This window comes from Solenopsis invicta, chromosome 10, assembly GCF_016802725.1.
Source record: "Solenopsis invicta isolate M01_SB chromosome 10, UNIL_Sinv_3.0, whole genome shotgun sequence".
In the NCBI taxonomy this organism is placed as follows: Eukaryota; Metazoa; Arthropoda; class Insecta; order Hymenoptera; family Formicidae; genus Solenopsis; species Solenopsis invicta.
This window is the reverse complement of record NC_052673.1, coordinates 18,060,817-18,074,113: the sequence shown is the minus strand read 5'-3', so window position 1 is coordinate 18,074,113 and position 13,297 is coordinate 18,060,817. Positions and strand designations below refer to the sequence as shown.

The 13,297-nt window shown below is 37.0% G+C and overlaps 1 protein-coding gene across 2 annotated transcripts in view; it reads right to left on the bottom strand.

Moving 5' to 3' along the window:
- LOC105197720 overlaps positions 1-5,465 on the bottom strand; it is a 29,087-nt gene extending 23,622 nt beyond the window's left edge. The window contains exon 1 of one of the 2 annotated variants that reach the window (XM_011164222.3): positions 2,273-5,465. In XM_011164222.3, the coding sequence (XP_011162524.2) occupies positions 2,273-4,195 (1,923 nt within the window). In that variant the 5' untranslated portion in view covers positions 4,196-5,465. The remainder of the gene's footprint in view (positions 1-2,272) is intronic. The other variant, XM_011164221.3, reaches the window with a different exon arrangement.
- Positions 5,466-13,297: the final 7,832 nt, after the last annotated feature.

Sequence of the window (13,297 nt, the reverse complement as noted above, 5' to 3'; positions counted from 1 at the left end):
GCGATTCGACAACTTTGTCCTGCGAAGAAATGTAATTAGTTATAACATTCATGTATAACTTTTTCAAAATAAACAGCCGTTCAAATGCTTTCTAGAGAAAAACAATATACAATGTAAGAGTCGTTGAAGAATTCTTTTTATACCTGCGAAACTAATAAAAATGAACTTAGAAGTATCGTGAGTAGAGTGTGTGGAGAAAGTGCCGAAAAACGACGGGTGGATCGAGTGTTAATTCTGATTACAGATATTGACATTGAAGGGGGTAATTTGGCGACCTAAGTAAACTCAATTTATCATGAGGAACGGTTTTTCCTTTCCCTTTGTGATTCCGTGACGTGTTATTCGTCGAAATAACAGAGAACCGCCACATGAGAATAGCGTGGACGTGCGCGCTGATGGTAGTGGACTTTGCTTTGAGTGTGTGTATTCAAGTAGTAGTAGCAACAGGGTTAAGTATAGTCTATACACATACGCGCGCGCTTTGGCTGACTATTTCTGGCGGCGCCAGCGAAATTCCGAGGCCCTAAATTGGTTATCGCGCTTACCGCTTAACGAGAATGTCTGCCACAAGGTCGACCCCCTTTTTCTTCTCTCACATTTTCTCTTTTCGCATCCCTCGTGCGTTTAGACACTTTAAAGGATAGGGAGGTATCAAAGGAAAAAAAATAATAATAATAATGAACCCCGCGTTATCGAACGAAATGATACACGGCTCTCTCTCTCTCTCTCTCTCTCTCTCTCTCTCTCTCTCTCTCTCGTCACGAAAGCATATTCTGAAAAACTGAAAACAAATATTCACAAGTATAATTTAAACTACATTAAAAAAAACCAAATGTAAACGTGAAAAGAATTGTCTTTAAATTTATATAAAGACGTTCATTATTATAAGATATTGCGACCGCAAAAGGCATTTAGTTATGTTTTTTCCAACTCTATTAAAAGTTCCTTGTGCGGCAATTTATATAATGTATAAGTATTTGAATTATAAATGATGAGAGGGATGAAGGAGTCACACCCCTTTTTAGAAAAACACACCCGCTGAGGGCAAATGCGGAATGGGGAAATGAATATAAACGTATAACGCAATACGTATTTACTTTTTTTCTGCAAGTGAATAATAAAGCGTATTATTTAAACAAATTGTTTTAAAAATACTTTTACCAAAAAGTAATATTTATGTTACAAATAAATGGAGAGAGAAAGAGAGAAAAAGAGGGGGAGGAATGAAACATGCGTATGATATTATTTTCGTCATATGTATAAAAGATATTTAGCCACATTGTAATGTCTGTAAATAATTTCTCCGTACCGAAATTAATTTGCGAGAATAACTTTCTCCAAAAATAGCGCAGTCACCAATTGCCAATTTCGACAAGCACCCTTATAATTCAGAATCTTATTCGTGCTCTTTCAAAAGATATTCCTGCTTCGCGTAGCGTGGGTATTACCGCCAAAACGTTGCCATTACGAAAATACAGGTCTATGCCAAATTCACGATATCTACTGTTCCTTTTTATTAAGCTTTTTGCTAATCTCGCAGAGACGCCAAAGAATGCGCTCGCTATAGCTTATTGGAAAGTCCACGAGATACATTTAATATAATTTCCAGAAGACGCACTTCATCGCTGCTCTCAGCTGTTGCATCTAATCATCGATAGCGAAGAAAACGCTACAATTCCATGCAGCTACCACTATTTAATAAAATCAGAATTGTAGAAGAAGATAACGTATTAACAATTTCATGCAAACGGGTTATTTCGTTTAAATATTTATTTTAGTTGAAATAATTTTAGTTTCTGAGATACGCGCGTACGTGCCAAACGCATTTTTCTAGTCCTGATTATTTTCAAACAAATATTAAAAACAAGATGTCTTTACCATGGAGAAATTAAAAAATTGAAATCCGAATCTCTCAAAGGATTCAAGTACCTTTGATACTTTGCAAGAAAATATCTTATATCATATTTCATTATCACAATTATGTATAAAGATCGTTCTCGTGAGAATACTGAATTCCAATTTGTAATTTAAAGAGTCTTTAAAAGTGCGTAACTGTGCAGTTATTAAGGTTTCATTAATGAAAAAAAAAAAAAAAAATGTAATTAATTATTGCAAACCATAAATTAATCTCTCAAGGATTTTTAAACCTACTTAATAAGGATCTTCAAGCGATTATTAAGTTTTGATGCAAACTCCTTTACATCTTCTCTATCGTGATGATGACATTAACTAATATAACTACACAAGCGGAAAAAAAACTCTGCAAACTCACCTGAGGTGTCCACACAGACGGCTGATGCGATGCCCTCGATGTGCTCTTGCTCCTGGATCGCCAAATCTTCTTTGCCACCAGCCGGCTGCCGTGATGCACCACGTTACTCGAGGACTTGCTCTTCTGCATCGCTGTGCCACCTGCGGAATTGGCGGACGATGACGTAAGTGCCGGCGAACCGGGTGCCGAGTGCGGCTTATCCTTATGCGCGTTGGAACCATGCAGGAGATGGGACAGGAAGGATTGATGGTGATGAGGATGTTTAACGGGGGTGGAGGCCTCTTCGGAGCCGAGGCCGGCGTCGATGCTGCTTCTAGAACTGGCGTTTCTGCTGACTGGCGGGGATGTCGTCGTGTCAGCGTCCGACAAATTCTCGGACGGGACTTCACCGGGACCGGAGAAGGACATCTCGCGATAATGCATAATCCAATTATCCTCCGTCTGACAGCCCTTGTTATTGCCGTCGTCGTCGCCGGGCTTGGTAATTTCACCCTTGGCTTTGATGTTGCGTAAATTCCGATCGTAGTTAACCCGCTTAAATCGGTCGATCTTGTCCGCGTCCATAGACTTCTTCCGTGCCATCCGCAGGTACCTCTTGATGGTGTCACTCACGGACGGTGAAACGTCGTCGTTGTCGACGCTACTGCGTCTTCGTCCGCTGCTGGACTTGTGCGACATCTGCTCCTTTTGCAAGGACTCTTCCTTTTCCTTCTCCGATAAACACATGTCGAGAACATCTTGAGAAATCGGGTCGGTTTGCACGCCACCATCGAGAAAGGTTCGATCGGTGCTGGGCTCCTGAACAGCGATTAGAGGCGGTGGAGAGAGCGGGTCTCTTCTGGGTGACCGATTACCAGATTCCTTAATAGGAGCCCACCATCGAGCGGACGGCGAGGTGTACGCACCGGTCGCTCGAGGACCCCTGAAGCCTCTAGTACATCTCAAATCGAAATACAGCTTCTCGAGGAGCTTTCGATCTGTCAAGATATCGGATATTACGTGCTCCCGAGAAGATGATTTGCTATAGTAACGACTCAACGTTTCCATTAATGATTTATGAACGTAATCGCCCTGATATGGCAACATGGATGTTGGAACCACATCTTTTCCGCCAGAAGTACTCTGACTAGGATAAACCTTCTCGCGCTTTGCCTCGGCAACGATCGTATTTAGATGTTGCTGCAGCTTATCTATCAAACTACGATAATCGAAGGGCTCTTTCCCTTCCATCTGTTCAACCGCTCCCTGCGATGACTTGATGGCCACCCTCTCCGGATTGACCGCGGGGTCAGCCTGCATGTTAAGGTACTTTTGTAGCATGTCGGCTAGCTCTTTGGCCTCGGAGTCCTCCTGAGGTATCTTGCGATGCGTTATCGGACTCGATGGCGTGCTGCCATCGTCAGCAGCATCGCCGCCACCGCCGTCGCCGCCGTTGCTACCACTTGACGTCAGCAGCCACTCTCTCTTCGCCTTCGCCAGGTCAAACTTGCCAGACGTGGTCGCGCAAAGGACCAAGTTCTGCGGCGAACTCCTGGCGTCATCGGCCTCGTCGGCCGAGCTAGCCTGGGTCCGACAGCTGCCGCCTTTGATCTGTCTGCGACGTCGCTGAGTGCGAAAGCCCAGACTGCCAGGATACGAGGCCTTCCTCCAAAGTAGAAAGCGCGGCTCTTTCTGACACACCTCTTGAAAGTATTGCTCGATCTTTGGTATGTCCTCTGGACGATTGTGGGTACCATCGGGAATGAGACGTCGGCCGGCGTCGGCCATGTACCGCCACGTCTTTCTGGTGAGCAGCCATCGCTCCTTGACGGGCTTATTGGACCGTTTAGTCCTGCGATCTTTGGACGTAGGCGGTGTCCCGCGTATCGAGTCCGCACTGTCGCGACGCGAGCGTCTCCTGCCTCCATCGGGACGCTCCGCCATCGTCGCGTCCTTGTCCCGTCTCGCCACGCGAACCACCTTCGCGAAATTGTGTCTCTCCGGTGACGTGCGATGATGACGAGGGACGGTTTGCGGACAACCGTCCACCACCCCGTGAAGCAATTACTCTACCATGCCAGCTGGGATATACGAGTATATCCTTTTCCCCTCTCACTCGCGACGACTCATCACCTCACTTGTGACTGGAAGACACATCGAGCGAAACAAATACGCTTCGCACAAGGCATGCGTATGCCATTTTTACTTCAACACTTCATCACCAAAAGAAATATCGCGAGATCGAATGGTGAAACCGGACGATGATATGCAGTTCTCTCTTGGACAATAATTCCGTTGCTGTACGAGCAACGAAACGGTCGAATGCCAAGCGCGATTGGCTTCAACCAGAAATTCGGAGAATCAGCTTAGAGAGACTGACAAAAAGCTATTTATTTCTATTACGCGACGTATAAAGCAGACGGCAACTTTTACGATCGACAACGACCGGTTAAAAAGCTCCGATACCGATCAATCTCGTTTAGAAAGTAGAAATTAAAAAGACACTTCAAACGAGAACTCGTTCACTGTCGTGCGGTCTGCGAAACTGTCTCTCCAGGCAGCGAGATCTTACGAGAGACAGCGTAAAGGGACGGCGCGTGTAAAACAATATGACGTCTCGACGTTCGTTTGTAGACGTTCAAATCGCAAACGTTACAAGTTGCCCGTGTGAGCCGGCAAGGTGGAAGCTAAGATACGCGACTACTGCTCCTCAAGGCGTCGCGACGCTCGTGGACGCTCCGTGTCTAAAAGCGTCTTTTGCCCCTTCTCTCTCCTTCCACCTCGCTCGCGTGCGGAAACGCGAGCGAACAAGCGGCGAGCGTAAGAGAGGACGGACGCTGCGGAGACGACAGCGAAAGACCAGACTGAGGAAAAGGTATAGAGATATAGGAGGCTGCCCCCCTGTAGCCTCTGGGCTACCTGGACCTAGTCGCAGACTAACCGGAGATGCAACGTCGACGACGTTGTCACGCTTTGCCAAATACCAGTACGGCGCTTTCTGGCGACTACCATCCACTGGCGTTCCTCGAAACAATGCCGGTTTTAACGAGATTGTGACGACATGTACCTTCGCGTCGTCATAATATCGAATAAGAATAACAATGGCAAGTCGAATCGCAAAAGACGTCAGTGATTACCAAACGCAATGCATTAAACCGATGAATAGTTATCTTATGAATCTTACAAGATTAAAAGAAGAAACAGAGAGAGAAAGAGAGAGAGAGAGAGAGAGAGAGAGAGAAAGAAAATTTTTTTCGGCAAAAATATTTGAGATACTAAGCCACGAATTTGATCAAATTATAATTATGAATGTGCAACAAGCAATTTAAAAGAAATCACTTTTATAAGTTATTAAAAATAATCAATAAATATTAAATGTATATTAGATAAAGTATATTACGATTAATTACATTAGGCAATATTAGAAATAATTGAAGAATTGATCTTTTGAAAATTTTGATTTTGATTTTATTTTATATCGATATGAATGTACAAAATTTGTAAAATACACTGATTGCATAAAATGAGTTCAGTTGGACTGTTAATAATGTGATCGTGCATTTATAACAAATAAATATAAAAATAAAATTCTTTTGTTACAAATTATTTGTTCTGTTGTATCTTTTATTATTTTATTACATAATAGTGGAAGAATGACAAACGCGTAATTTTATCGTTATTAATTATAAAAATATTTTTTACATTGATTCTTTATTAATATGCTTGATAAATTCTCTCTCAAATATTTAAAGTGTGAAGTAATTAATTGAATAAGTAAATTGGAGTAGTCAATGTCTCTATTTCGCTGAATCTTGCAGTAACGACGTCTTTAACGCTACCGACCACCCACTAACCGAAAGACGTGTTGAACGAACTTTGATGATATTTACAAAACGTGGGATTAGAATAAAACGTCTATATTAGAGCGCCACGTGGACGAATGAATTTCCGGGAAATAAGATCCATAACAAGATGTGTGGTATTAACTCGCGTTAATTAATGAGATAGCACGGGGCTCGGCACACCACTCCCATATTTAATATTCCAAACATTATTACGAACACGGATTTTATCCTAAATGGATTATCACGTAGCGGAAGATTATACAATACATTGAATAAACTAAACCTCAATTCCAAAAACATAAATCATTTGCTCGCGTATAAATAATTTATATATGAGCAAGCATCGTACTTCTAGAAATTCCAGGAATAATCGTAAGCTAAAGCTTATTGAGCAAACTTGCTTAATGAAGGAGTTACAATACAGCAATAGTAATTTAAAGTTCAGTACAACTCGGAGCGAACATAGAGTTACCTAACATTTTTCTCGCAAACGTGAAATTCTTTTTGTCTCGGATAATGAGAGAGAACAAGAGAGACACAGATTGCAATAGGATATTGCCCAATATTTTCGAGTGTATTTTTTACCCTCCTGACTATTTCGGGACTCATTTTACGGTGCGGATCGGACCACACCACGTGCTGCCGATACGGCGATCGTAAATCAAAAGTTGAGTTAACTGAGACCTGTCGGCCATCGGACTCTCTCCATTTTTCTTTCTTTCTTTTCCATTTGTAAAATCAAGGTTTGATTCATCGTACGTATTTGTCACTGCTGCGAATGCAAGTAGTGTCGACATAAAAAATTATAAAGCAAGTGTGCAATGTGCTGTAACCCTCCTTCAAATGTCACTTTCTATAAATAATGTTCGTTTGAAGCAAAAAAAAAAGTTATTTACCTTCTCTAAACTTTATGTATATGTATATATATTATTTTTACTTTAATACAAGTTTAGATTAAACAAATATTCCTTTTTAATTATTTTCTTGTATTTTACAATTTCTTTAGTTAAAATTATTAAGTATTAATACGATTAGGAATATTTTTAACTAGAGAAATCTAATCGTATTAGTACCTAATTAATATTGTAGATCAAGATAAATACGGTCAAAAAAATTCATAAAACTTTACCGTTCTTTATGTAAGATGATAACGTATTGTAAGAGGGTTAGTCTTCTAATTTCCACGCTCCGCGCTCCTTCGCTGTATCTTTGTGAGCATTTCATTGTGCCGCGATCGCGATAACAAGTTTCAACGCCTTCGGACGAATTCAGATAAGATTCGTCTGGCAGACACTTCGGCGTCTCGACGAGTGATGTGAACGCAAATTCTAAAAATAGGACGATGTGTGTCGTTCTTCCACTTCGTTTCTTCCCCCATCAATTTATCACTGTTTTTCCGCACAATTTTGCTTACTTTTTCCGCTCGTTTTTGGAAACATTCGGCTTTCAACTTTAGATTTATGACCTTTATCAGGTCGAACCTGAAATTTGAGGTGTGAAACACATCTTTAGAAATACATAATATAGGAAATGTGTATATACCGCACGTGTACAAAGAGCATATGAACATTAATATAGAAATAATTGTTAATTTAAGTACAAAAACTTTTTTTCAATTTTTTGATAGTACGCTTTAATTGTTGAACAATTTAATCTAAAATCTCGCAGAGAGGGATTTTAGTAAACATTGTACAATTTGCTCTTCATATCTTTTTATCTATATGTGTATATATGAAATGCTTTATAACATATCTTTGCACACCAGAGGTCTCTTTGTACAAAAGATTTTTTTTATAAAATTGAATATTTTATAAGCAGAAAATCTCACGTTTTTTTTACAAAACGTTTCTATATTAAAAATACATTTTAAGAGTACTTGAGATGTAACTTGAGTAATAAAAGACGATGAACCTTATCTCAAGTTGCCTTTACATTTTTATAACTTCGATATCGGAATCATCCTTCGATAATTTCGATAGGAAAGAATTTCTCGAAATCTAATGATCGACCTGATGGATTACCTTCCATTTGTCTGAAACAACGTGTCTCGATTTCGGAAGATTGTCCGGAAATGGAATCGTTATACTACGTCGCAGGTTCCGACGCGGAAATTGAAACCTTAACTATTTCAAGGAAATCCATAATATTCGATGCAGACACTGAATACATTTATTCTTTAAAATGAAATTGAATAATATTTTGTGATTTGATCTTTCAATAGATAAATGAAAAAGATAAACTAATGTATTAAAAAAAAAAACTATCTAATATAAAAACAATAGCAATATTTAAAAAATTTAAAGGTTCTTTCTTACAATTTTTAAAAGGAGAATATTATTCTATTAATACATATGTATTAATATAACTATATCAAATACACAATTATATAAAATTATTTTTTAGATTTTAAGATATAATTTCCTAAGAAAAAAAAGTAATAAACACAAGATTATATTATATATTACAATAAACTAAAATATTTTGTATTATTTTCTATTTTCTCTTTTGTCAAATAAATTATTTTATTAATTAGAAATAAAGTGATAATGTACTATAAATTGATTAGAAATAACTATGGCTATTACGCTGAAAATTTATCGGATATGATTGAACAAATCTCGTCGATAAGATAAATAAAATTTATCGGACGTTTGTATCGTATGGATTTCCAGAAAGCTTTAGTCCTCAAATGGTGTTCGACATGTGTCAATACGAATCGTTGAGGTGAATCTAAATCCTCATGATAGACGGAATTAAATGTCGCCATAGCCAATCGCGACCTACGTAATCGCCGCTGATGAATTTTGTACAGATAAATGCATCGTCACTGCACGAGCCTGAATCACATTTGGATGACGTCAACGTTAAATGCTTTCTTAATAAAGATAGCAGTCGCGTCGACTACAATTTCGATAATGCATCAAATCATATAACATTTTAAATTTCTCGGATTTATTATTAATAGAGCATGATATTTATTATAATATCATATAGAATAATTCCAACGCGCGAAGGATGTTTCACAATCCTTGTAGCACGTGATTCGTACGTATATTGTAGAATATTCGTGATATCGTATAAATATTCGGATTATGAAGGTAAAATATCCCGCGCGCGTTGGAATTATTTTATGTAATATTATCACAAATGTCATCCTCTTAAAAATAGATCCAAAAAATATAATATATTATGATTCGTACAATATTATTTATATCATGATATAATAATATCAAGTGCTGTTAGAAAAAATTATAATTATTTTTGTCAACGACTAACATGATCAGGGTTGATTTTCTCAATTGTTACATGAAAATCTAAAACTTGTAAAAAAAACTAAACTAGACCACATTTATTTAAATTTAGCGAATATTCTCATGGTAGAGGGGGAAAGAAAGTTAAGCATGACTAAAATGAAAAATTTTATCTTCAGACACGTTGCCATTTTATCCCAATTTTGTGACTCGCGCGTTTCTTAAGTAATTAAACAATTATTATAAAATATTATGACAGCTATTAATTAAAAAATGTGATGTAACGGTCTGTATTTCTAACGTCAAAACGCCGATAAAGTGTGTATATGCAAATCTTAGAAGAGCAATAATATTTATAGTAGTTGAGTAAAAAGTAAGCGACGAGAATAAATATACAATGCGAGACACACACAAGAGTCGATCACTATTTGGTGCATGATTTCAAAGCGCGCAATATAATGTATATTTATGGCTTTGTATAACGTTTAGAAAATATAACACTTTAAACGGTTAATTATAAATCTGTAATTATTGTAATTTATATATTTGTGTGATATACTCAACTGTTGCTATATTAATTACAGCTTCTACATATTAATTACATATAACAATTGTGGTACTGTTCAGGCTCGTTCGAATATAACCAATCAATTATTTAATTTTAGATTATACAGAGATAACGAATTAAGTTTACAATTATTCAATAAAGTGTAATAAAAAATTTGAATCTAGATACAATTCAAATAAGATCAGAAAATTTGTAAAACATTAGATAAAATTTATTGAGGGATTTGTTCGCTCTGAAAATCGTAACAGTAGATAGAGTTATTTATCGTATTCGTAACGTTTCTACTTTCGTAAAAAATTGCTATAGATAATGAAAAATAATTATAAAATATAGTATTATTAAGAAATAAGAAATAAAGAAAATAGATAATAAATTAAAAAATTAATAATATTAACATTTACTTCTAATGCAATTATTATCATTCATGCATTTAACTTAATGTGATATCATTTTATTGCTGTACCTAAATTCACTATCAATATACAATAAACAATTTCATAATTATCCTTTTTACGGCCTTCAGTATGGACAACATTGTTATTGCGCTAATGACAAAGTAAGTGATGACTAAAAGATAAAAGTGATAAATAGGGAAAGAAGAAGAAGAGAGAAAGAGAAAGAAAGAGAGAGAGAATACGGAAGGACATTGGTAGCGTAACAGCGCCAGAATAATCGTCCCAGTGGTATCTTTTAATCCGTACCGCCATACGAATCTATTTTTCGCCGGACAATCGCGCCAGAAATACCGAATTGGCCTCCCTTCGCGATAATTTTGTTCTGGTGCTCACATGATCGCCACCACTTGATGCCGCGCCGTGTACAATGCCGAGTAAAATTGTCGAGTAAAATCCGACAATATCGTTCGTTTCATAGCTCGCCGCCGGAATTTTGCCACGCACACGACCTATTTCCGCCAAATGAAAGATAATCGATAAAGTCACCAATAAAAAACGGTAAATTCTTGATATTAAGCCTGACAAGTATGACAAAATATTTAAAAAATTTTTTAATTTAATCAACCCTGAAAAAAATGGATATTGCGTCATATAAAGTAATCGAAGAATTTCCGTGTTAAAATACGCGAGGAAGGAAACAGGCGGAAACCAATCGCGAGGATTGATGTGGCGGGACCCGCCATTTTCTATATGTTTCTCTTTGACATATGCAATGTAACATAGATATAAATTCAATCGTCGATCAGCGAGACTGGGTTAGAACTCGTCGTACGTATTATAAAATGCGCAAATTATTTTTAGATTGACGCAAAAATAATCGCAAGGTCACCGCACGCGCCCATGCTGTTGTCCGACGCGACGTACGCGTCGAACGAGTTCTCCGATTCAAACGAATTTGTGCTTTTCCCAAGTTGAAATACCAGATGTCGCCACCACGTGGGGAACATTCGAATTCTCGATTTTATCCGATGGACTTCCGTCGGATGGCAATTCAGAAAAACGTGGAACGTTTGGCGGAAGTCTGGCTTTTCAACTGATAATATCAGTAGAACAAGTCGCTTATAAGCATTTACATTTTGTTATGTTATTTATCATCACATGATAGTGATTGCTGGAATTAGTATTGATTAAAATTTTACGAATACATAAAACAGACATATTAGACGATGTTCGTACTTGTATTATGATAAAACTCTACGTTTGATTTAATAATTTATGAATTTAAACGTTGATTTATTTGTTCGTTATTTTTAGGACAACTTATTCTGTGACAAAACAAAAGAACAAAAGATCAATATTAATACAATAAACCTTTTCACAAAAAAATAAATATAGATAAGACATTTAAAATAAATGAGCTGTATAACTACCGCTGTTCATTTTTCCTAGTGTTTTTGGATTGTGACAAGTTTATTATGCTTAAATAATTGGAGCGTATCATACTGTCAGTCTCTCCGCGGAATGTCTCGGTAGACGATGAGTCAAAGAACTAGGATGATACAGAGTTTAATTTTACTTGTAGCCGAATATGCTGTAGAGTGTAGGAGACAAACGTCACGAATACTACTGTTATATCACACGCACGTATCCGCAATTTTTAAAATGTAACACATTTAAAATATACAATTGATTGTCTTCTGCCTGTAAATTTCGGCAAAATTGTTGATTTTATTAATAGACGAGTATTTTAAGCTGGAAATCACCAGTAATGAATCATACAGAAAGTGATCTTGGTTTATATTTTAATAAATATAATAATAACGCCTTTGAGTTTACTACACGTATTATACGTGAGGAATCTCAATAAACACAAAAGCAGTTATTATATGAACATATTGATCGACACTTTTTAAAATTTTTCAAAAAGTTCAAATGCTGCGCGTAAAAAATTACTCATTATTTACCATCAAGAATATCTGTACTTTTTGTCAATTGTAAAGCCATAAAATTCAATGAAGTAATAATTACAAGCTGAAAACACTCATAATCAACAAAAGTCGTGTACGCATTGAATATATTGTACATTTCCTCATTAGAAAAGAAAGAAGACTTTGGCTTTTCGTCGAACGTGCACTATCTGACCGTACATGTCAATTCCATTCGAACGCAACAGCTACCTGTGATTATCTACGTGCATCGTAGATACACGCGGCCGGCGTGGATAAGGCTTATTTATGGATTATATGGTGGAACCTTTGCCAGACGGCCAAGCTCGGCGATCTTACGAGCAAGAAAACGAGAGCGATTGCCAAGCATCACACATGCTACGTGCACACGTAGTACACATCCATTTCTAAAGCCGTCATCCATTTCATCGTATCAGAAATGCGATTGTCAAGTTAAATCGCTGACAATCGCTTCAATGATGATCCTCGAATAATTATATTTTAATAAATTTAATATAACGTATTCTCAATGTGTACAAAAACATACAAATGTGAAGCTAAACAAAAATTCGAAATTAAACCTTCGATTAAATTATTTATATTTTTTAAAAAAGGATCAGCAGATATAGGAATTGCACTAATAATGAGAAAATTATACAAAGATATCATCAAGAATATGCCCCATACACGTGCTTCTAAACATGTAAAAACTATTAACTAATGATACATTTTCAGACAAAACGTTCTAGCAGAAGGTGACAAGTCGTACTTTGAGTTAGAAACTATTATATTTTTGTACAGTTTATAAAGAAAAAAGAAATGCAAACGGAAAAAGATTTATTATGCGGTACGCGTTCTGACACACGTTTATTTTGCGCGTTGTGATGCGCCAAAGCTGGAAGTCGTAACAATATTTGCAAGTTATATGAATTATACAAAAGTCAGATTCCTCAGAATATAGACAACGATTACTATTCAAACGAGTTCCTTTAAACGTTGTAGTTTATTTTGGATAAACTTTTTGAATAAACTGTTTCCAAT